Source organism: Pristiophorus japonicus, chromosome 8 (assembly GCF_044704955.1).
Source record: "Pristiophorus japonicus isolate sPriJap1 chromosome 8, sPriJap1.hap1, whole genome shotgun sequence".
Taxonomy (NCBI): Eukaryota; Metazoa; Chordata; class Chondrichthyes; family Pristiophoridae; genus Pristiophorus; species Pristiophorus japonicus.
In genome coordinates, this window is record NC_091984.1 from 101,576,827 (window position 1) to 101,602,714 (window position 25,888).

Genomic DNA, 25,888 nt, shown 5'->3' on the forward strand with positions numbered 1-25,888 from the left:
TTTGGCAGAAAAAATAGAAAAGCAAATTATAATTTAAATGGAGAAAAATGGCAAAGTGCTGCAGTACAGAGGGACCTGGGGTTCCTTGTGCATGAAACATAAAAAGTTAGCATGCAGGTACAGCAAGAAATCAGGAAGGCAAATGGAATGTTGGCCTTTATTGCAAGGGGGATAGAGTATAAAAGCAGAGAAGTCCTGCTACAGCTGTACAGGGTATTGGTGAGGCCACACCTGGAGTACTGCGTACAGTTTTGATTTCTGTATTTAAGGAAGGATATACTTACATTAGACGCTGTTCAGAGAAGGTTCACTAGGTTGATTCTGGAGATGAGGGGGTTGACTTATGAAGATAGGTTGGGCCTATACACATTGGAGTTCAGAAGAATGAGAGGTGATCTTATCGAAACATATCAGATAATGAGGGGGCTTGACAAGGTGGAAACAGAGAGGATATTTCTATTCATAGAGGAAACTAAAACTAGGGGACATAGTCTCAGAATAAAGGGCTGCCCATGATCTTATTGAATGGCGGAGCAGTCTCGAGGGGCCAGGTGGCCTACTCCTGCTCCTATTTCTTATGTTCTTATTATCGAGGATGTAGCTACAGATTCTACTTGTTTGGTTTTAACAGAGGACCCTTCTATAATGATTATGTGGTTTAATATGTGATAATACACAAACAGAAAATGCGCAACATGAAAGATCAATACATGTTAATACTTCATGTGAGACCTTACATCAGAATTGCCCAGTGCACATATTTTATGAAGCCACTGTAGGATTTTATTGACCATTTATCCCCAGAAAGGATTTGGAAAAAAAAATTTTACTTTTTAAATGGCCCAGTCCGGGGACTATGACCGTGTACGCAGTGTGTATGCTCCAACATCTCCTTTCTGGCTCAGTGTCAAATTTTGTTTGATTACGCTCCTGTGAAGCACCTTTTACTATGTTAAATGCACTACATAAATACAAGTTGTTGTCAGTTCAGCAGCTTTAATGTTCAGAGGATGTGTAATTATAGTGTTAAACGCTAAAAGGAAAGCTGCTGTAGTTTATCTGCTTCTCTTGTGTTGACAGCACCACAGTACATGCAGAATTCGGAGTGTTTGGGTGTGAGTAAGAGCCACTGTTTAACTGAAGCTCTCTGATAAAGTTATAAACCACAAGAGGAAAGTTACAGACATCAACTGAAGCTCAAGATAAATTCCAAAGATGTTAGCCACTGCCTGCCCTCTATTTCTATTTAGAAATAGAGAATACAATGGGCAACTATTAATCCTTATTTTTATGACTCCTATAGATCATGTCTTTATAAATATGATACCATGACAAGGCATCTCAAAGCAACTTCAAATAACTTTCCTGGGCTAGAAAGCATTCCTTCACTTAAATCATTATTCTGTCCAGTCGAAAAACTGTATTATAAATAGAATGCCACATGGCTCACGGTAAATAGCTTCACTCATAAGTTTCTCAGTGGTGAATTTATTCTTTCAATGTCTTGGGCAGCAGTGATGCATCTTTTCTGTATCAGTGTCCGCAGAACGCAACCCCACTTTCAGGAGAGGGGAGAAAATTGAGAAAAAGTTGCCTCCATGAATCCCAAAATTGAAGATTCTATATAGGAATCATGTACAATAATAAATAAAATGTGAACAAATGTTCAGCATATGCCAAGGTGTGTAAACAATTTTCCATAACACAGTAAGCAAGCACCCTTATGACTATTAATTATACAAATAACTTAATGGAGTCATCCAGTTTGCATTACCCAAGATGGGAAACGCTCTCCTCTCTCCTGTACTGAGGGTGATGGCTCATCCTGGGCTATATTTCCACAGGCATTGACATACAGAGGATGCATCACAGCCATGACATTTCCACGATAAAAAAAATTAAATAAGGAAATTTTTCTTAATCTTTAATCAAACTACATCTTTCAATATTTATTTGTATCCTGTATGGCTCTTGTGCGTCATTTCTCCATCATTTATCAGAGATAAAAAGAAAACTCAGAATTCTGGTAATCTGAAATAAAATAGAAAATGCTGGAAATGAGTATCTGAAATAGACAAGGCAGCTCATCTCAGAGGACTGATTCTGGTGTTCCTCCTCTGAACATGGTGCCTGGCCTCTCGGGGGATTGTCTTCACCTGTTCTCAGCTCAGCTGCTGCCTCTCTGCAGCATAGCTTCCACCCGCCTCGGTCTTTTCTTTGTTCTTTGTTCGTAACCTATCTCACAAGCTGCCCTTTGTCCTTTGGCCCAGTGTGGCTTTGGGCATTAAAAAAACGTAATCCTTCTTGGGACACAAGTGCTAAGTCCCAACCTCAAGAGGTTCCACTCATGGACATTCACTGCTGCTGCTTGCTAAAAATGCAGTGTCCTGGAGCCTTCCTGTTTCTGCCAGGCCAGTGAATCCCTGGGAAGCCCATACTAAACAAGTGCACTAGTAGGGTCAAATTAGCAATCCCACACTTAGGCAGGAATCTGACCAGCTCGGCAAGTGCAAGTTTGGAGGCAGGCCCCGCTGCCAAAATGGCTGTGATTGACAACGGGGCAGAAGTCCGCTCTGAACCCACCTCCTTGTAAGTTTCCAAAGTGCCGGGTCTGGCTGCAGTTCACAGACCCAATCCCAAGCGGCAGGCCAGCCAGTTAACATCATTAAGAGGCACTTTAACGGTATTTTAATTTTTTTTAAATCAGGTGCTTACCATTTATCCAAGTTTTTTTTAATGAGATTACGTCCCTCGGGGAACGTGTCTCTTAAGTGTCTCAATGACTCTTTATTGCTTTCACTAGTTGGGCCTATACTCATTGGAGTTCAGAAGAATGAGAGTTGATCTTATCGAAACATACAAGATAATGAGGGGGCTTGACAAGGTGGATGCAGAGAGGATATTTCCACTCATAGGGGAAACTAAAACTAGGGCACATAGTCTCAGAATAAGGGGCCACCCTTTTAAAACTGAGATGAGGAGGAATTTCTTCTGAGAGTTGTAAATCTATGGAATTCTCTGCCCCAGAGAGCTGTGGAGGCTGGCTCATTGACTATATTTAAGGCGGAGATAGACAGATTTTTAAGCGATAAGGGGTTATGGGGAGCGGGCAGGGAAATGGAGCTGAGTCCATGAGCAGATCAGCCATGATCTTATTGAATGGCGGAGCAGGCTCGATGGGCCAAATGGCCTACTCCTATTTCTTATGTTCTTATACCACGAATTAATCTGAAAAGGCAAGCAGCAGGGCACTTGGAGATCAATTTTAACCTTGGACAGATATTGGAGGTGTGTGGGTTGAGGTGGTGGGAGGTGCACTGCTCGCCTAATGTTTGCAGCGTGAGGTTCAACCCATTTTGAGGGAAAGGCCTCACATACATTAGACCAGCAAGCTGCAAACTCTTCTGGCACTTAAGAGCAGCTCACCAGTCGGAGTGGTGGGACAGACACCTGTGGTTTTTGCGTGGAGATGAGCTGGACATTATATCTGGAAGGGGTGGGGTGAGGGCAGAGGATTTTTGTCGGACCAGCAAGAGCATTCATGCTCCTGGCATGACAAAAGTTAAAGAAAAATAAAACACCATACCTTTTTCTGAGGAGCCTGCAGCGGTCTCTTTAATGACTGCTGGTTAGGCTGCTCGACGCCTAGTATTAATGGGCAGACTCTGGTACCTAGAACTTATTCTGGGGCCTGATGCACATCATAGGACCCTGATTTGCATTTTTGAATGAGGCAGGCTGCTGGGCCACCCATTTCAGCAGGTGCCAAAAATGACTGGATAGAATTGGAGCGGAAACAGGGCAGTATGTCCAGCAGTGCAATTATCAGACTGCTACCACCTTGTTCCCGCCCAGTGGAGTGACTTAAAATCGGTCAAGCAGACACATGGATAGCAACTACCAATCTAATTTCTGCACAAGAAATTATTTGGCAGATTCAGCATGGGCGCCTAGGAGATCAGGATGCAAGAAAAACCTAATTGTCTCACGTGGTTGAGCTAATTCTTTTAGATATCGATTTAACCAATAATGGAAGTGGCTCATTAATCAATGTGTTACTTTTTATTGGAAGGCACGCTAAACCCATCGCAATATGACAGAAGAGTGTGTATTATATCATGTAGGGTTCTGTCTCTGAAGGAGCAAGTACATATATTAGTCAGGATTAACAAGTGACTTGGTAAATACAGAGAGGGTGATCACATTTTTGTAAAGATGGAGTAATGGGATTGTTTTTCCAATCGGCTGGATTCTCTCACCACGGTGGCTCTTGCGAGTTGGTCACTTGTATTGTCTTTCTATGCTTGGTTCTGAAATAAAAACGCTGCCATACTGGTATTGATCAGGAGTTATCTGGATGAGTACACTGGTACAAAAAAAGTACAAGAATTCTAGATTATTTGCCCTGACCACAAAAAAAAAATTATACTTGATATCAATGTGGATTTGTGGCAATGTGGTAAAATATGAAAATGCTGCACTCATTTGTATGTCAGTATGTACCAGCCAAGGTTATTGAACATTTAAATATGTTCCTTTAACATTGTAGCTCTCCTCCCATTCCTGTATTCCAAGTGTAACACAAATAAAGGAAGTTATTATTTTAGTCAGCGTAAACACCATTTTCAAGGGGTGCTATACTCTGTTGGTATTATAACCATCACCTTTTGTATAATTTATTACTCTACTAGAGTCTATTTTATCTATATTCCTGCACTGGGGTGGGTGTGTAAAAGTTAAGGAAAATTGCTACAGTTAAGTAGAGCGCATCGAGTAATCGAACTTGTGTTGCAATAAATTATGTAATCTTATATTATTTCAAATAAAACTAGAGAAGTTTTAGTCACGTACAAAGTTGATTAAAATATCATTGCTTCGCGAACAACTATTTTTTCATACCTTTTGGGACCTGTTATTAAGTAGTTTAAAATAAACTTGACATTCTTCAAGTTGCTTTTATTTAGCACCTAAAATAAATATGGGAAAAGATGAGTGCTAAAGGAATACATGTTCCCATTTATAACTATTGATTATTGAGGTTTTTTTATGCAAGCTATTCATTACTTGATTATAGTTGACTCTCCCCATACACACACTCATACTCTGAGGTTTGATATAACACACATTATAAGCTTGTTAGCAAAATTGAAACCCATAGGATAAAAGCAGCATGGATACAAAATTAGCTAAGGGATCGAAAACAAAGTTGTGGTGAATGGCTATTTTTCAGACTGGAAGGCGGTGGTGCTCCCCGGGGATCAGTACTAGGGCCATTGCTGTTTTTGATGTACATTAATGACTTGGACTTGGGGGTACAGGACACAATTTTGAAATTTCCAGCAGATATAAAACTTGGAAGTGTAGTAAACAGTGAAGAAGATAGTAATAGACTTCAAGAGGACATAGACAGGCTGGTGGAAGGAGCAGTCACATGACAGATGAAATTCAATGCAGAAAAGTGTGAGGTGATGCATTTTGGTAGGAAGAATGATAGTACAGCGCACAAGCTAATTGGTACAATTTTAAAGGGGGTGCAAGAACAGAGAGACCTGGGGTTGTTTGTGCACTAATCTTTAAAGGTGGCAGGACAGGTTAACAAAGCAGTTAATAAAGCATATAGGATTCTGAGCTTTATAAATAGAGGCATAGAGTACAAAAGCCAGGAAGTTACCTGTATAAAACACCAGTTCGACCCTAGGTGGAGTATTGTGTCCCATTCTAGGCACTACATTTTAGGAGGGATGTGAGGGCTTTGGAGAGGGTACAGAAGAGTCTTACTGAAATTACTCCAAGGATGAGGGATTACAGTTACATGGATAGAGTGAAGAAGCTGGGGTTGTTCTCCTTAGAGCAGAGAAGGCTAAGAGGAGATTTGATAGGTGTTTAAATTATGAAGGGTTTAGATAGAGAACCTGATTCCGATGGCTGAAGGGTTGATAACCAGAGGGCACAGATTTAAGCTGATTGGCAAAAGAACCAGTGGCAACATGAGGAAAAACTTTTCATGCAACGAGTGATTAGGATTTGGAATGCACTGTCTGATAGGGTGGTGAAAACAGATTCAGTAGTTGCTTTCAAAATGGAATTGGATAAATATTCAAAATAGAAAAATTGCAGGGAGTGGGACTAACTGGATTGCTCTTCGAAAGAGCCGGTGCAGACTCTATGGGTTGAATGGCCTCCTGTGCTGTACTATTCTATGATTCTATAATTTATGGCTCTCTCAATAACAGGTCCTTCACTATAACGTGTAATTTAACACAATCTCTGAACATCTATGGCTTGCTTTCTCAGATACACGATCAAAGCGTTCTCTCCATTAGACACTATTTACAATGACATGCTGTTCATCTGGTTCCCAGAAGAGCTAGTGTAATTGGAGCTTTTCACAATTCTTTACATTTGCTGTCTCTGTCTGTCTGAAATTCAATGTGATGATTGTTACCGGATGTCAGCAACCTCCACCTGCACCTGGATTTAGCTTTGAAGGAGTAACGTACTAAATAAGCTGTCCCTGCATAACTGGGTACTCTCTGAATGTACTCGCATAGAATGTGTGGTAAAACACAACAGTGTATTTCTAACCTCTAATCAAGTAAGTATCATTTACTGTAATTGAGCCAAGCTAAAGAATATGGACGAAGGGTCGTTGACCCGAAAGGTTAACTCTGTTTTTCTCTCCACAGATGCTGCCTGACCCGCTGAGATTTCCAGCATTCTCTGTTTTTATTTCAGATTCCAGCATCCACTGTATTTTGCTTTTGTAAAGAATATGGAGCTGGCCTCACTTGACACATCTGCCTCACAAAAAGTGAAACATTCTTTGTGCCGAGGGGGGTGAGAGGATTCAGGAAAAAGTAAATTTAAAAGCAGCAAGAGAAATATCAAGGCTCCAGAGCAGAATAGAGTTTTGGGTAAAATTAAGCAGAGTGGGTCAGGAAGGGACAGAGAGTAACAAACATAATAAGGCCTCAGAGACTAAGGTGACATCAGGGAAGGAATAGAAACAAGTCAAAGCTAAAGGCACTATATCTGAATGTGCAAAGCATTCACAACAAAATAGATGAATTAATAGCGCAGATAGGTTTGATCTAATAGCCATTGCGGAGATGTGGTTGCAAAGCGGCCAAGGTTGGAACTAAATATTCCAGGATACTTAACTTTTAGAAGAGACAGGCAAAATGGAAAAAGAGGATAATAAAGGATGGGATAAAGACAGAAGAGAGAAATGATCTTAGCTTGGAAAATCAAGAAGTAGAATCAGTTTGGGTGGAGCTAAGAAGGGCAAGGGGCAGAAAACATTGGTGGGACTGGTTTATAGGCCCCCAAACAGTAGTTGTAATGTAGGGCAGGGTATACATCAGGAAATTAGAAACGCATGTAATAAGGGTAATCCAGTAATCAGGGGGGACTTTAATCTACATATAGACTGGGCAAACCAAATTTGAATTTATGGAATGTATACAACATAGTTTTCTAGGTCAGTATGTTGAGGAACCAATTAGGAACAGGCTATTTTAGATTTAGTATTGTGCAATGAGAACAGGTTAATTAATAAGCTTGTAGTAAAGGGGCCTTTAGGGAAGAGTGACCATAATGTGATAGAATTTCATATTGGGTTTGTAAATGATTTAGTTGAATCCGAAACTAGGATCTTCAATCTAAACAAAGCAAACTACGTAGGTGTGAGGGGTGAGTTGGATAAGGCAGATTGGAAAACTACATTGAAAGGTATGAGGGTAGACAAGCAATGGATAGCATTTAAAGAATTAATACATAATTTGGAGCAAATATCCATTCTTTTAATGCCCAAAAACCCCACAGGAAATGTGGTCCAACCATGGCTAACAAAAGAAGTTAAAAATAGTATTAGATCATAGAAAGAGGCTTACAGTGTTGCCAAAAAGAGCAGTAAGCCTGAGGATGGGGAGGATTTTAGAATTCAGCAAAGGAGGACCAACAAATTGATAAAGGGAAAATAGAATACGAGAGTAAACTAGTGAGAGACAAAAACAGACGTATGTAAAAAGAAAAAGATTAGCGAAAGTAAATGTGGGTCCCTTACAGGCTGAGACAGGAGAAATTATAATGGGGAATAAGGAAGTGGCAGAGAAATTAAACAATATAGGCCAGACTGGGAGAGGATGGCAGATTTCCTTCCCTAAAGGACGTTAGTGAACCAGATGGCTTTTTATGACAGTCCAGTAGTTTCATGGTCACCATTACTGGCGCAAACCTTTATATTCCAGATTTATTTAATTAACTGAATTTAAATTCCTCAGCTGCCATGGTGGGATTTGAATTCGCATCTCCGGATCATTAGTCCAGGCCTCAGGATTACTAGTCCAGTAACATAACCACTATGTTACTATACCAGTGGATTTGGTGTATTTGGATTTTCAGAAGGCATTCGATAAGGTGCCACGCAAAAGGTTATTAAACAAAATTAAGGCTCATGAGATTGGGGGTAATATACTAGCATGGATTGAGGATTAGTTAACAGACAGAAAACAGAGAGTAGGAATAACCGGGCCATTTTTGGGTTGGCAGGCTGTTGGGCCTCAGCTTTTCACAATCTACATCAATGATTTGGATGAGGGGACCAGATGTAAATATATCCAAGTTTGCTAATGATACAAAGCTAGGTGGGTAACCCTTGCCACTGGATCAAGACCTAGCTCTGTCAAGCCCGTGTGGTGGCTGGTGTGCAATGGCCACCCCACGTTAAAAGAATCCACGCACAGGCATCTTCCACCCTTCAATTTGTAGTTCAGGACCTAGAATGTAAGGTCCCTCATTGAAACACCTGTGAACACATCCCTTTTTGGTGTTGAAGCAAGTCATCCTCGATACGAGGGACTGCCTAATACTACTATACTACTAGGTGGGAATGTAAGTTGTGAGGAGGATGCAAAGAGGCTTGAAAAAGATATAGAGGCTAAATGAGTGGGCAAGAACATGGCAAATAGAATATAATGTGGAGAAATGTGAAGCTATCCACTTTGGTAGGAAAAATAGAAAAGCAGAGTATTTTTTAAATGGTGAGAGATTGGGAAATGTTGGTGTTCAGAGGGTCCTGAGTGTCCTTGTACACAAATCACAAAGTTAATATGCAGGTACAGCAAGCAGTTAAGAAAACAAATAGTATTTTGGCCTTTATTACAAGAGGATTTAAGTATAAGAGTGAAGATGTCTACAGCAATTGTATAGGCCCCTGGTGAGACCGCACAGTTTTGGCCTCCTTACCTAAGGAAGGATACACTTGCCATAGAGAGAGTGCAACGAAGATTCACCAGACTGATTCCTGGGATGGGGGGATTGTCCTAGGAGGAGAGATTGAGTACACTGGCCTATATTCTCTAGGGATTAGACGAATGAGAAGTAATCTCATTGAATCATACAAAATTCTTGCAGAGCTTGATAGGGTAGATGCAGGAAGGATGTTTCCCCTGGCTGGGGAGTCTAGAAGCAGGGCTTACAGTCTCAGAATAAGGGTTCAGCCATTTAGGACTGAGATGAGAAATTGCTTCACTCAGGGTGGTGAATCTTTGGAAGTCCTTAACCCCAGAGGGCTGCGGATGCTCAGTTGTTGAGCATATTCAAGACCGAGATTGATATATTTTTGAATATTAAGGGACTGGGATAGAGGGATAGTGCAGGCAAGTGGAGTTGAGGGAGATCAGCCATGATCTTATTGGAATCAAGGAACCAAATAGTCTACTCCTCCTCCTATTTCTTATATTCTTATGTAAGATACAGCCAAGGATTCATGAATCTAAAGTTGATACATAGATTAAGGATCTTATTTAAACATTTTTTTTTTAAATTATTCCTTTCCAAATCTGCAATAAAAACAATTCTTAAATTTTAGGATCTTAAAGGAGATGGTATCTTTGAATCAATACTGTTACTGAGAAGTGCTTAGCTGATTCCTCCATCCTCAGATTATATATTTTTTAAATTTTCAATATTTGTACAAGACACCATTGGGAACAGGAGTGAACCTTCTGGAGCAACCTCATACACCTCCATTGCATGACAATTTCTACAGTCTCATTAGAGTTTATCAGTGATGTTTCTCGGTGTCTCTGTAGAGTTGGGTCCTGCTCTTTAGAGAGCTGTTCCTTCCCCATGTCACATGTCTAAATTTTCATTTTACACATGTGAGCCATTCAACACTGGTTTCAATCCAAAACATCACACAGTTAAACTGCAGTTGTTTCCATATTGTCTTCATTTCTGTAAGAGGAAACAAAATATTTAAAGCTTCAACTGTTGCTGCTGAGCATAACAAGGAGTCGCTGTAATCTAATTGAAGGGTTTTCACATTACATCATATTTATGAACTTGTGACTCCCACTAGTTAGGTCACAGCCTTGAAATTACTTCTTTTTGTCTGTTTTACATAATATATACACTGGAGGCTTTTGTTAAGTCACTTGTTAGCCTTATCATTTAAACATTCATTGTTTTATCAAGGGAAATAATATTTCACTTTCCATGGGGGATGGATGAGCAAATTCTCCAGTTCACTTGTGTACACATTTATTTGACATTTGCTGATTCTTCAATGATTTCTTCAACAAACTTGCTGTGCAATTAACGAGAGTAACAGTTCTGACTTCAGTTCACTATAGGCATGAAATTCCTATTTTAGTTTTAAAATATATACACTGAATCCTAAACTCAATTAAGTTTTATTTAAACTAACCAACTGTGTAATCTGAAGATGTACTTAAAGACATCAAAATCTCTTCTGAGGTTTTAAATCATTTAAAATTTTTGTTCTCAGCTCGTATGTTTCATAGAAACATAGAAAATAGGTGCAGGAGTAGGCCATTCGGCCCTTCGAGCCTGCACCACCATTCAGTAAGATCATGGCTGATCATTCACCTCAGTACCCCTTTCCTGCTTTCTCTCCATACCCCTTGATCCCTTTAGCTGTAAGGGCCATATCTAACTCCCTCTTGAATATATCTAACAAACTGGCATCAACAACTCTCTGCGGTAGAGAATTCCACAGGTTAACAACTCTGAGTGAAGAAGCTTCTCCTTATCTTGGTCCTAAATGGCTTACCCCTTATCCTTGGACTGTGACCCCTGGTTCTGGACTTCCCCAACATCGGGAACATTCTTCCTGCATCTAAACTATCCAGTCCCGTCAGAATTTTATATGTTTCTATGAGATCCCCTCTCATTCTTCTAAACTCCAGTGAATACAGGCCCAGTCGATCCAGTCTCTCCTCATATGTCAGTCCTGCCATCTTGGGAATCAGTCTGGTAAACCTTCGCTGCACTCCCTCAATAGGAAGAACGTCCTTCCTCAGATTAGGAGACCAAAACCGAACACAATATTCCAGGTGAGACCTCACCAAGGCCTCCCAACTGCAGTAAGACCTCCCTGCTCCTATACTGAAATCCCCTATGAACATGGCCAACATGCCATTTGCCGCCTTCACCGCCTGCTGTACCTGCATGCCAACTTTCAATGACTAATGTACCATGACACCCAGGTCTCGTTGCACCTCCCCTTTTCCTAATCTGTCGCCATTCAGATAATATTCTGCATTTATGTTTTTGCCACCAATGTGGATACCCTCACATTTATCCACATAATACTGCATCTGCTATACAGTTGCCCACTCACCTAACCTGTCCAAGTCACCCTGCAGCCTCTTAGCATCCTCCTCGCAGCTCGAACTTGGAGATATTGCACTCAATTCCTACATCTATATCATTGATGTATATTGTAAATAGCTGGGGTCCCAGCACTGAGCCCTGCGGCACTCCACTAGTCATTGCCTGCCATTCTGAAAAGGACCCGTTTATCCCAACTCTGCTTCCTGTCTGCCAACCAGTTCTCTATCCAAGTCAATACATTACCCCCAATACCATGCGCTTTAATTTTGCACACCAATCTCTTGTGTGGGACCTTGTCAAAAGCCTTTTGAAAGTCCAAATACACTACATCCACTCGTTCTCCCTTGTCCACTCTATCAGTTACATCCTCAAAAAAATTCTGTAAGATTTGTCAAGCATGATTTCCCTTTCATAAATCCATGGACCGATACTGTCACTGCTTTCCAAATGCGCTGCTATTTCATCTTTAATAATTGATTCCAACATTTTCCCCACCACCGATGTCCGGCTAACCGGTCTATAATTACCCGTTTTCTCTCCCTCCTTTCTTAAAAAGTGGTGTTACATTAGCTACCCTCCAGTCCACAGGAACTGATCCAGAGTCGATAGACTGTTGGAAAATGATCACCAATGCATCCACTATTTCTAGGGCCACTTCCTTAAGTACTCTGGAATGCACACTATCAGGCCCTGGGGATTTATCGGCCTTCAATTCCATCAATTTCCCGAACACAATTTCGTCCTGCAGTTTCTTCAGTGTGCTGATTTAAAATTAGCTATATTTTCCAGAATTTTTTATGACATGGTGCAACCAATTGGTTCACACTCCCCAAAAGTGCTAAGCAAATTGGATAAAATTACTTGTTAAAAATTTGGAAATGTAAATGGAGGGTTAAGTCCATAGTGCCGGCCACGAGAAAGGTTGAAAATAGGAGGAAAGGAAACAAGGTAGGCAAAGTAGTAGTGATGAGGTGAGACGAAGCTTGGGTCCTGGCAATTATAGGATGAGATTGAGGAACGCAAGAAGTTTTGATGCACTAGGAAAGACCAAATTAAATGGGAGTGCTATGGAAGAATGAAAGGCAAGTAGCACAAAGGGGAAGCATTGGACAAAAGCTAAGAACCAAAAGTGGGGTGCAAGTAGATAGCTTTCTACAGTGATTAGACAGATAGTAGATATGGGTGAAAGAAAAGAATTAAAAAAAAATCCTGGCAACCATATTGGAAAATCCATATAAAATTAAGCTGGCTTTCAATAGTTAAATATATTTGAATCCTGGATGAGGTGTCCCAGCCTCAATTCCTGTTGTTGAAGCAAAGACACTGAACTTAAAGAAACAAAGACTTGCATTTATATAGTGCCTTTCACGGCCACCGGACGTCTCAAAAAGCACTTTACAGCCAATTAAGTACTTTTGGAGTGTAGTCACTGTTAAAGGAGAAACTTTCCAGCCACTTGTTGGGTTAGTTGATGGCTTGACAGTCGTGGCTAAGTGATAGCACTCTCGGCTCTGACTCAGAATGTTGTGGGTTTGTTCCACTCCTGAGACTTGAGCACAAAATCTAAGCTGATACTCCGGTGTAGTACTGAGGGAGTGTTGCACTGTCGGATTTGCCGTCTTTTGGATGAGACATTAAACCAAGGTCTTGTCTGCCCTCTCAGGTGGATGTAAACAATCCCAAGGCGTCTTGAAGTACAGCGGGGATTATCCCAGGACTCTTGGCCAATATTTATTCCTCAATCGACTTCACTAAAACAGATTACCTCATTGCTGTTTGTAAATTGGCTACCGCATTTCCTACAACAGTGACTACACTTGAAAAGTACTTCATTTGTTGTAACGCGTCTCGGGATGTCCTGAGGTCGTGAAAGGTGCTATAGAAATGCAAGTCTTTCTTTTACAAGAGAATACAACTTGCCAGTTCCTTCTAATCCTCAAAATAAATGTAAATCATAAAAGATAATTTCACCAGATTTTGCTGCTGGGGAGGGTGCGGTGACTGCCTTGCCTTCTAGAAGAACATATGCGATCTTTGGGCACACAGGGCTCAAGTTTCGGCCTGAGTTGCTCCTATTTTTTAGGAGCAACTAGTTTAAAATGGAGCATCTTAGAAATTGCAATTCTCGGCATTTAGTTTGCCCCAGTTCTAGTGAGTTAGAATAGTTTCATTTTAGAACAGTTTTTTTTCAAAAGCGGGTGTGTCCAGCCACTTACGCCTGTTTTGCAAGTTTAGGCAACGAAAACTTACTCCAAACTAACTTAGAATAGAGTAAGTGTAGATTTTTGTACTCTCAGAAAAACCTTGCCGACACTTTAGAAATTAGGCGCAGGGAACAAGAGATGGGGGGGGATGGAAGGAAAGTTTACAAGCATTAAATACTTCACTTTTACAAATAGTCATCATCAATAATAAATGATAAATAGATCAATAAATCAATCACTATAATGTTTTGAAAATGATTACACCATCCCACACCATAACTATTTTTTGACGTCGTAAATTTACTAATTAACTGTTGACATGCCTAATCACAACCGACTACCTCAGCTAGTTCCTCCGAACATACGTCTTGGATTACAAGCTTACTGCTTCATGCTTTGTTAAATCAGACGTGCTTCAGGACTGCCCCGCCTTTACCATAGTGATTGCTTTTACAGAATCCTCGGTAAACTAACACAAATCTACATGCAAAAGGTAGGTGGAGATAAAAGCTGCATAAAGTACTTTAAAACACCCAGTAACACAGGATCTTTACACCCTCAAGTGATTTTTATATAGTTTATCAAATTATTTGAAGCTGTCTGCACAACAATACATTTTTAGCTTTGTCATTGTAAACCCCCAAATGACTGAGCCACTGTGGGAAAGCTCATTGTAATTGCTTCTTCAAAATTAATGCAAAAACACACAACTCCATGGGGTGGGGGAGAACAGACATGTTTAGGAACAAGCCCATCCCTTTTTAAATAATCTCAACCCCAGAAACCCAGCTTTTTCCCATACCCTTCAATCATATTTTTCTCCTGAAACTTACCTTAAACTCATTGCTCTCTCTCTCTCTCTCTCTTGAGCAACGTCATTATTCTTTGTGTAAATAAATGCTCACTGACTTCCCTCCTTGTTCCATGATACAATAATAAGGCATGGATTCGGGATAGTGCAGGCTTGATGATTCAAATGGCCCTTTCTCATTCCAGACTTTGTTCTTTATAGTACTCCCGGCTGAATGCGGCAGGCACTGTTCCCGCAGGTCGCAGCGGGGAGCCCATTCGGCCAGGGCTAGGGATGGCGTGCTTCGGGCCCCTCCCACACAGCCTGCACAGATTCGAGGGCGAGGAGCTACTGCATATGCGCGTGCATGTGCAGAGGTCCCGGCACTGTTTTCAGTGCCGGGACCTGGCTCCGCCCCCAGCCCCTTGTGCTGCGCTACGCCGAGCACCTTCATTGTTCCAGCTGCGGGGAGAATAGCAAGGTAACTTTTAGGCGCAGTTTTTGTTCTAAAAAGTCGGCACAGCTCATGGAGGTGCACAGTTCTAAGCGTGGGGGCAAACTTGGGCCCATTCTGCCCACATCTTTTCCTACCATTAATGGCTGGATAATCATAAGCAGTGCATGCTGTAATTTCTGATATGCCAGTGGATAAGGTCTCTGCCAGTAGCACAGAGTCGTAATGTGTACAAAAGATTACCTTGCAAGTTGAGTTTTTTCTTGTTTTACTGTAAAAGGAAATGAATATTGTTAATAGATTTATCATTGATCTTAAATAATTTACATAATTTATTTCTTTCCTCCCACTTCAATCCCCCACTGCCACAACACATTCTGCAGTCAAAATTGCAACCAGGCCACATGCTCCCAAACCTCTGTCATTGCTGCTCTTGAGCAAGCCAACAGGATGTGCACAAGAGTAGCACAGGATGATGTTTGATGTTCAGTTCCTTGCTCTGAGGTCACAGTTAAAGGCAGATTTATCCTAGCTCTGTGCCCAGGCACGCTGGATTGACTGAGCCAACGAATATTACAAAGTTAGACATGTCAGACCGCGTGTCTGTAAAGGAGCCCACTCCAGTTTCCCCCCATTAATTGAAACGGAAGGAAAATCAAGCATTTTTTTTATTAGTTCCGGGATGCGGGCATCGCTAGCAAGACCAGCATTTATTGCCCATCCCTAATTTTCCTTGACAAGGTGGTGATGAGCCGTCGCCTTCAACCGCTGCAGTCCGTGTGGTGAAGGTACTCCCACAGTGCTGTTAGGGAGGGAGTTCTAGAATTTTGACCCAGCGACGATGAAGAAACGGCGATATATTTCCAAGTCAGGTTGGTATGTAACTTGATGGGGAATTTGCAGGTGATGGTGTTCCCATGTGCCTGCTGCCCTCTCCTTCTAGGTGATAGAAGTCGTGGTAGAGGAGCCGCTGAAGAAGCCGTGGCATCTTATACAGTATATGGTACACACAGCAGCCACGGTACACCGGTGGTGGAGGGAGTGAATGTTGAAGGTGGTGGATGGGGTGCCAATCAAGCGGGCTGCTTTATCCTGGATGGCGTTGAGCTTCTTGAGTGTTGTTGGAGCTGCACTCATCCAGGCAAGTGGAGAGTATTCCATCACGCTCTTGACTTGAGCCTTGTAGATGATGGAAAGGCTTTGGGTGTCGGGAGGTGAGACACTCACCACGGAATACCCAGCTTCAGACCCGCTCTTGTAGCCACAGTATATATGTGGCAGGTCCAGTTAAGTTTTTGGTCAATGGTGACCTGCAGGATGCTGATGGTGGAGGATTTGGCGATGGTAATGCCGTTGAATATCAAGGTGAGTTGGTTAGATTCTCTCTTGAGGGAGATGGTCATTACCTGCTGCTCATGTGGCGTGAATGTTACTTGCCACTTATCAGCCCAAGCCTGAATGACGTCCAGGTCTTGCTGCATGTGGGCATGGACTGCTTCATTATCTGAGGAGTTGCGAATGGAACTGACTGTACAATCATCAGTGAACATCCCCATTTCTGACATGATGGAGGGAAGGTCATTGATGAAGCAGCTGAAGATGGTTGGGCCTAGGACACTGCCCTGAGGAACTTCTACAGCGATGTCTTGGGATTGTGATGATTGTCCTCCAACCACCACAACTTTCTTCCTTTGTGCTAGGAATGACTCCAGCCAGTGGAGAGTTTTCCCCCTGATTCCCATTGACTTCAATTTTACTAGGGCTCCTTGATGCCACACTCTATCAAATGCTGCCTTGATGTTGAGGCAATCACTCCCACTTCGCCTCTGGATATCAGTTCTTTCGTCCATGTTTGTACCAAGGCTGTAATGAGGTCTGGAGCTGAGTGGAACCCAAACTGAGCATCAGTGAGCAGGTTATTGGTGAGTAAGTGCCGCTTGATAGCACTGTTGACAACACTTTTGATCACTGTTGATGATTGAGAGTTTCCTGATGGTCAGTAATTGGCTGGATTGGATTTGCCCTGTTTTTTGTGGACAGGACATACCTGGGCAGTTTTCTACATTGTTGGGTAGATGCCAGTGTTGCAGCAGTAATGGAACAGCTTGGCTAGAGGGATGGCTAGCTCTGGAGTACAAGACTTCAGCACAACAGCTGGATGTTGTCAGGGCCCATAGCCTTTGCAGTATCTAGTGTGCTCAGTCGTTTCTTGATATCACCTGTAGTGAATCGAATTGGCTGAAGACTGGCTTCTGTGATGGTGGGGACCTCAGGAGGAGGCCGATATGGATCGTCCACTCGGCACTTCTGGCTGAAGATGGTTGCTTGGCTTTAGCCTTGTCTTTTGCACATGCGTGCTGGGCCCTGCCATCATTGAGGATGGGGATATTCATGGAGCCACCTCCTCCTATTAGTTGTTTAATTATCCACCACCATTCACAAAATGATGTGGCAGGACTTCAGAGCTTTGGTTGGATCTGTTGATTGTGGGATCGCTTAACTCTGTTTATAGCGTGCTGCTTAGCATGCATGTAGTCCTATGTTGCAGCTTTCCCAGGTTGATACCTAATTATTAAGTACGCCTGGTGCTGCTCCTGGCATGCTCTTCTGCATTCCTCATTGAACCATGGTTGGTCCCCTGGCTTGATGGTGTTATTAGATTAAGGAATATGCTGGGCCATGAGGTTACAGATTGTGGTGGAATATAATTCTGCTGCTGCTGATGTCCCACACACTCATGGATGTCCAATTTTGAGCTGCGAGATCTGTTCTGAATCTACCCCATTTAGCACGGTTGTAGTGCCACACAACACGATGAAGAGTGTCCTCCGTGTGAGGACGGAACTTCATCCCCACAATGACTGTGCGGTGGTCACTGCTGCCAATGCTGTCATGGACAGATGCATCTGCGACAGGTAGATTGGTGAGGACGAGGTCAAGTAGGTGTTTCCCTCATGTTAGTGTTCTCACCACCTGCTGCAGGCCCAGTCAGGCAGCTGTGTCCTTCAGGAGTCAGCTAGCTTGGTCAATAGTGGTGCTACCGAGCCACTCTTGGTGATGGACATTGAAGTCCCCCACCCAGAGTACATTCTGTGCCCTTGCTATCCTCAGTGTTTCTTCCAAGTGGTGGTCAACATGGAGAAGTACTGATTCATCAGCTGAGGAAGGGTGGTAGGTGGTAATCATCAGGAGGTTTCCTTGAGCATGCTTAACCTGAAGCCATGAGACTTCATGGGGTCCGGAGTCAATGTTGAGGACTCCCAGGGCCACTCCCTCCCGACGTGTATACCATTGTGCCGCCACCTCGGGTGGATCTGTCCTGCCAGTGGGATACGACATACCCAAGGATGCTGATGGAGGAGTCTGGGACATTGGCTGAAAGGTATGATTAGAGTATGACTATGTCAGGCTGTTGCTTGACTAGTCTGTGGGACAGCTCTCCCAATTTGGCACAAGTCCCCAGATGCTGGTGAGGAGGACTTTGCAGGGTCGACTGGGCTGGGTGTGCCGTTGGCGTGTCCGAAGCCGGTGCCGAGGTCGATGTCGGGTGGTCCATCAGGTTTTATTCGTATTATTGTTTCTTGTAACGGTTTGTTACAACTGAGTGGCTTTCTAGGCTATTTCAGAGGGCAGTTAAGAGTCAACCACATTGCTGTGGATCTGGAGTCACATATAGACGAGACCAGGTAAGGACGGCAGATTTCCTTCCCTAAAGGACATTAGTGAACCAGATGGGTTTTTACGACAATCCGGAAGCTTCATGGTCACCATTACTGACCCTAGCTTTTTAATTCCAGATTTACTTAATTAACTGAATTTACGTTCCATTGCTGCCGTGGTGAGATTTGCTCTCACATCTCCAGATTATTAGTCCAGACTTTGTTTTCAGCCTGTCCTCATGGTGTAACTCAGATCAGGAAGTAACCTTGAGGGAAATTAGGGATGCAAACTCGTATCTTATCATTCCAAAGATCCCATGGTTCGGATTTGAGGAGAGTAGGTAGTTCTCTCTGTGGCCATTTTTCATCCCTCAATCACCACCAGCAAAACATAGAAACATCGAAAATAGGTGCAGGAGTAGGCCATTCGGCCCTTCTAGCCTGCACCGCCATTCAATGAGTTCATGGCTGAACATGCAACTTCAGTACCCCATTCCTGCTTTCTCGCCATACCCCTTGATTCCCCCTAGTAGTAAGGACGACATCTAACTCCTTTTTGAATATATTTAGTGAATTGGCCTCAACAACTTTCTGTGGTAGAGAATTCCACAGGTTCACCACTCTCTGGGTGAAGAAGTTTCTCCTCATCTCAGCCCTAAATGGCTTACCCCATATCCTTAGACTGTGACCCCTGGTTCTGGACTTCCCCAACATTGGGAACATTCTTCCTGCATCTAACCTGTCTAAACCCATCAGAATTTTAAACGTTTCTATGAGGTCCCCTCTCATTCTTCTGAACTCCAGTAAATACAAGCCCAGTTGATCCAGTCTTTCTTGATCGGTCATTCCCGTCATCCCGGGAATCAATCTGGTGAACCTTCGCTGCACTCCCTCAATAGCAAGAATGTCCTTTCTCAGGTTAGGAGACCAAAACTGTACACAATACTCCAGGTGTGGACTCATCAAGGCCCTGTACAACTGTAGCAACACCTCCCTGCCCCTGCACTCAAATCCCCTCGCTATGAAGGCCAACATGCCATTTGCTTTCTTAACCGCCTGCTGTACCTGCATGCCAACCTTCAATGACTGATGTACGATGACACCCAGGTCTCGTTGCACCTCTCCTTTTCCTAATCTGTCATCATTCAGATAATAGTCTGTCTCTCTGTTTTTACCACCAAAGTGGATAACCTCACATTTATACTTCATCTGCCATGCATTTGCCCACTCACCTAACCTATCCAAGTCACTCTGTAGCCTCATAGCATCCTCCTCGCAGCTCACATTGCCACCTAACTTAGTGTCATCCACAAATTTGGAGATACTACATTTAATCCCCTCGTCTAAATCATTAATGTACAGTGTAAACAGCTGGGGCCCCAGCACAGAACCTTGCAGTACCCCACTAGTCACCGCCTGCCATTCTGAAAAGTACACATTTACTCCTACTCTTTGCTTCCTGTCTGACAACCAGTTCTCAATCCATGTCAGCACACTACCCCCAATCCCATGTGCTTTAACTTTGCACATTAATCTCTTGTGTGGGACCTTGTCGAAAGCCTTCTGAAAGTCCAAATATACTACATCAACTGGTTCTCCCTTGTCCACTCTACTGGAAACATCCTCAAAAAATTCCAGAAGATTTGTCAAGCATGATTTCCCTTTCACAAATCCATGCTGACTTGGACCTATCATGTCACCTCTTTCCAAATGCGCTGCTATGACATCCTTAATAATTGATTTCATCATTTTACCCACTACCGATGTCAGGCTGACCGGTCTATAATCACCTGTTTTTTCTCTCCCTCCTTTTTTAAAAAGTGGGGTTACATTGGCTACCCTCCACTCGATAGGAACTGATCCAGAGTCAATGGAATGTTGGAAAATGACTGTCAATGCATCCGCTATTTCCAAGGCCACCTCCTTAAGTACTCTGGGATGCAGTCCATCAGGCCCTGGGGATTTATCGGTCTTCAATCCCATCAATTTCCCCAACACAATTTCCCGACTAATAAGGATTTCCCTCAGTTCCTCCTCCTTACTAGACCCTCTGACCCCTCTTATATCCGGAAGGTTGTTTGTGTCCTCCTTAGTGAATACCGAACCAAAGTACTTGTTCAATTGGTCCGCCATTTCTTTGTTCCCCGTTATGACTTCCCCTGATTCTGACTGCAGGGGACCTACGTTTGTCTTTACTAACCTTTTTCTCTTTACATATCGATAGAAACTTTTGCAATCCGCCTTAATGTTCCCTGCAAGCTTCTTCTCGTACTCTATTTTCCCTGCCCTAATCAAACCCTTTGTCCTCCTCTGCTGAGTTCTAAATTTCTCCCAGTCCCCGGGTTCGCTGCTATTTCTGGCCAATTTGTATGCCACTTCCTTGGCTTTAATACTATCCCTGATTTCCCTTGATAGCCACGGTTGAGCCACCTTCGCTTTAGTCATTTATCTTGCTTGCTGTTGGTGGTGTGGTGTGAAAATTGGCTGCTGTGTTTGCCTATGTAACAACAGTGACTGCAGTTCAAAAGTAATTAATTGGTTTAGAACATCCTGATGATGTGAAGAGCGCTACGTGAATGCAAGTTTGTTTGTTGCATTCTTTATTTCCTGATGTCATTTAAGCCACCAAAAGGAAGAGCTAGATGCTTCCTCACAGGAAGGAAAGAAAATACGGATGACAAACCTTGAACCATTGTCCCTCATCTCCAATGGCCTAGCCGTGCAGCAGCATTTGCAGAGGCCTAGTAGCAAGCTTACCTGCCCACTCTTATGACAGAGAGCAGTGCAAGGCTTAGACATCCAAACAACAGAGAAAATTATATTTTACAAATTAGTAAATATTATTTGGATTAAATCTTACCTTTTCTGTGCTTACGTATAATGGCCCAAACTACGAATGAGAGAAAAAGCAAAGCGCATAATGTTCCAGTGGTTGCTCCTATAGATTTGCGTGGTTCCCACATCTTGTCAAAAATATAAACTGCACCAAAACAAAGTTCAAAAACAAAAGGATTAATTAAAAGTGTAAGAAAACATAGTGTCATAGTAACAGCACACTTAATCCTATATCGATGGACAGCAAGGAATCAACTATTTACTCTGAGAAAATGTTGTTAACACTGGTATTTGACCATAGAATTTAAGCAGCTGTTTCACCTTAGACCCTTTGAGATAGAGAGAAGTAAAGCATTCGGATCATTATGTTGTCTGCTTGCACTGGGCTTATAAATTAACTAGATCTCTGCCAGCCAATGGACTCATTGACATCACATTTCCACTGATGAGTTTAATATTTGATGTCATACCATGGTATTTGTCACAAAATTCCAGTGTGATTCACCCTAAGTACAATTGCATTCTTTGTATAAGTTGTTTCCTTACATCGTTGTAATATTGGTTGTATCCATTGGTAAGTCAATGCTTTATATTCAAAGAATGTAAAAATCTCCATGAAACATAGAAACATAGAAAATAGTTGCAGGAGCAGGCCATTCAGTATGATCATGGCTGATCATGCAACTTCAGTACCCAACCAGATGTGACATTTGTGAAACAGGCTCATTGTTATATGTTAAGCTCCCATTTTAATAGTGCCCTTCATAATGTGCTGAGACCTTGATGCATCTAACTTCTGAATCACTGGCTGAACCCTAGTCTCCTCTCATGAACTGTTTATAGAAATTTGGCAGGTTTTTACTGCAGTAGAATCACAAGCTCAGTCCAATGTAGGGTCACATTGGTTCATCTCATTGATTGAGCCTCATACTTCTTGCATGGTACGGGCTCTGGATATGATAATTTTTCTACAAGGTAATAGATTCAACATTGAGTACTCTAAGCTTAGGAACTCCCTCTTCTCTACACGAAGAATTTACCTCAGCCGAACATTAGAAGAGCACTCCCTCCTGTACCATTGTAATGTTTTACTATTTACCACAATGGCATGAAAATCAGGTGGATTGTATGAAGGGTATTACTATTTACCACAATGGCATGAAAATCAGGTGGATTGTATAAAGGGTAAATGATCCATTCAGCCAAATTATTGCCCATAAGAACGTAAGAAATGATAGGAGCAGGAGTAGCCCATTTGGCCTCTCAAGCCTGCTCCGCCATTCACTAAGATCATGGCTGATCTAATCATGGACACAGCTCCACTTCCCTGCCCGCTTCCCATAACCCTTTACTCCCTTATCGCTCAAAACTCTGTCTATCTCCGCCTTAAATATAGTCAATGACCCAGCCTCCACAGCTCTCTGGGGCAGAGAATTCCATAGATTTACAACCTTCTGAGAGAAGAAATTTCTCCTTATCTCAATTTTAAATGGGCAGTCCCTTATTCTAAGACTATGTCCCCTAGTTTTAGTTTCCTCTATGAGTGGAAATATCCTCTCTGCATCCACCTTGTCAAGCCCCATTATCTTATAAGTTTCAATAAGATAACCTCTCATTCTTCTGAACTCCAATGTGTATAGGCCCAACCTACTCAACCTATCTTCATAAGTCAACCCCCTCATCTCTGGAATCAACCTAGTGAACCTTCGCTGAACAGCCTCCAATGCAAGTATATCCTTCCTTAAATACGGAAACCAAAGCTGTACGCAGTACTCCAGGTGTGGCTTCACCAATACCCTGTATAGTTGTAGCAGGACTTCTCTGCTTTTATACTCTATCCCCCTTGCAATAAATAATATTACATTTGCCTTCCTGATTACTTGCTGTACCAGCATATTAATGTTTTGTGTTTCATGCACAAGGACCCCCAGGTCTGTCTCTATTGCAGCACTTTGCAATTTTTTGCCACTTAAATTATAATTTTCTTTTCTATTATTTCTGCCAAAGTGGATAACCTCACATTTTCCCACATTATACTCCATCTGCCAGATATTTTCCCACTCACTTAGCCTGTCTATTTTTGCAGATTTTTGTGTCCTCCTCACAATTTGCTTTCCCACCCATCTTTGTATCATCAGCAAACTGGCCTACATTACACTCGGTCCCTTCATTCAAGTCATTAATATAGATTGTAAATAGTTGAGGCCCCAGCATCGATCCCTGCGGCACCCCCCTAGTCACTGTTTGCCAACTGGAAAATAACTCATTTATATCGACTCTCTGTTTTCTGTTAGTTAACCAATCCTCTATCCAAACCAATATATTACCCTCAATCCTGTGAGCTTTTATCTTGTGCAGTAACCTTTTATGTGGCATCTTATCGAATGCCTTCTGGAAATCCAAATACATCACATCTACTGGTTCCTGCATATCCATCCTGCTCATTACATCCTCAAAGAACTCCAGCAAATTTGTCAAACATGATTTCCCTTTCATAAAACCATGCTGACTCTGCTTGATTGACTCGTGCGATTCCAAATGTCCCGCTACTGCTTCCTTAATAATGGACTCCAGCATTTTCCCAATGACAGATATTAGGCTAACTGGACTATAGTTTCCTGCTTTTTGTCTGCTCCTTTTTTAAATAGGAGCGTTACAGTTGCGGTTTTCCAATCTGCTGGGACTGCCCCAGAATCCAGGGAATTTTGGTAGATTACAATCAATGCCTCCACTATCTGCAGCTACTTCTCAAGACCCTAGGATGTAAGGTATCAGGTCTAGGGGACGTGTCCGCCTTTAGTTCCATTATTTTATCTAGTACTACTTCATTAGTGATTGTGATTGTATTAAGTTCATCTCTACCTATAGCCCGTTGATTATCCACTATTGGGATGTTTTTAGTGTCTTCTACTGGGAAGACCGATACAAAATATTTGTTCAACGTCTCTGCCATTTCCATGTTCTCCATTATTAATTCCCCAGTCTCATCCTCCAGGGGACTAACATTTATTTTAGCCACTCTTTTCCTTTTTATGTACCTGTAGAAACTCTTACTATCTTTCATGCTAGTTTACTTTCATAATCTATCTTCCCTCTCTATCATTTTTTTAGTCGTTCTCTGCTGTCTTTTTAAAATTTCCTAATCCTCTGGCCTCCCACTAGTCTTGGCCACATTGTATGCCTTTGTTTTCAATTTGATACCCTCCCTTATTTTCTTAAGTTAGCCACGGATGGTTATCCCTTCTCTTACAGTCTTTCTTTCTCATTGACCCAGGCGGTGAAGACAAACATCTACCCCTAGGTTTCTAAAGTTGAAGAAGGCCTCCACTCTCAAGCACTCAGATCTTTCACCTTGATGAGTATCAACTTCACCTAAAAGATCCAATTCTACAGCAACAATTTTATCTTGCAATAATTGTCAAGGATTTATTCAGGCCTTTTGTACCCTTGAATACACTATGTAGCCTTTATTGGCCCTGGAGTTGCGATTTGCAGCAATGACACAGGAAAATGCTCGGCAGCATTCCTCGGGTGAGGGGAACAAAACTATAGGGTCGAAATTCCGTTTCTAACGCTACCCGTTACCGCTGGCGGGAGGTGGCTAACAGGAGGCAAAGTCCTACTGTCAGTGGTAATCGGCTTCCACACCTCTGGAGAAAGTAAGTTGGGTCTTTTGTAGAGGCGCCAAGAGATAACACTGCGCCCTCTAATGCCACCCATGTGGCGACACTGTCCAGCTTGCCACTCTCACGATATTTGGTCTCCACGGCGGCCTTCCCAGCACGTATTCTTCTAGCCTGTAAAAAGCAGTGCGTACATAGCGGATCGCGGGCGGAATTGCCTAGAGAACAAGGTAAGTCTTTTCCTTTATTTATTTCTGCATGTTTTCATTAGTTGTAGCAGTGGGGAAGTGTTTGTGTGACTCGGAGAAGTTCTAGGTTTTTTTTTTCTTCCTGTTTTTTTAAACCAACATGCCGGCAGCCTTCCGTTGCGAAATTCAGTAGGCCTCCTGAGCTCCCGCCCCTTTGGCTCAGAGGATGAGTGTGTAACTCCACTTTTTAGTGCTTCTCTCTCATCTTTGGGCGTAAAAACTGAATTTGGCAGTTTGAGCTTGCGCCTAACGCCTGGTGGTAAAATCAGCACTCAGGCGCTGAAACTGCCTTAAAACCAGCAGTACCGAATTTTGACCCCTATATCTTTAGATGGACATCTTTTCTATTCATTATTCAGAAGCTTCACAATGGAGTCTGACTGATCTGTGGAGCTCAGACCCTTTGGCACAACTAATGTCACTTGTTGAGTCGTA

The 25,888-nt window shown here is 42.4% G+C and overlaps 2 protein-coding genes across 7 annotated transcripts in view; one reads left to right on the forward strand and one right to left on the reverse strand.

Annotated features, from left to right (window-relative positions):
* The window catches only part of dusp12 (dual specificity phosphatase 12), a 49,855-nt gene that overhangs the window by 20,834 nt on the left and 3,133 nt on the right, over positions 1–25,888 (forward strand). For 2 of the 6 annotated variants that reach the window (XM_070887198.1, XM_070887200.1), the window contains one exon: positions 24,857–25,435. The exons of the other annotated variants lie outside the window; for them this stretch is intronic. The gene's annotated coding sequence lies outside the window, so the exon portion shown is untranslated. The remainder of the gene's footprint in view (positions 1–24,856; positions 25,436–25,888) is intronic. 6 annotated transcript variants of the gene reach the window in all.
* LOC139269145 (sushi, von Willebrand factor type A, EGF and pentraxin domain-containing protein 1-like) overlaps positions 10,191–25,888 on the reverse strand; it is a 92,578-nt gene continuing 76,880 nt past the window's right edge. Inside the window, exons 22-24 of the mRNA XM_070888246.1 lie at positions 21,608–21,727; positions 15,332–15,359; positions 10,191–10,239 (exon numbers count right to left, since the gene is read on the reverse strand). Of these exons, the coding sequence (XP_070744347.1) occupies positions 10,206–10,239; positions 15,332–15,359; positions 21,608–21,727 (182 nt within the window). The 3' untranslated portion in view covers positions 10,191–10,205. The remainder of the gene's footprint in view (positions 10,240–15,331; positions 15,360–21,607; positions 21,728–25,888) is intronic.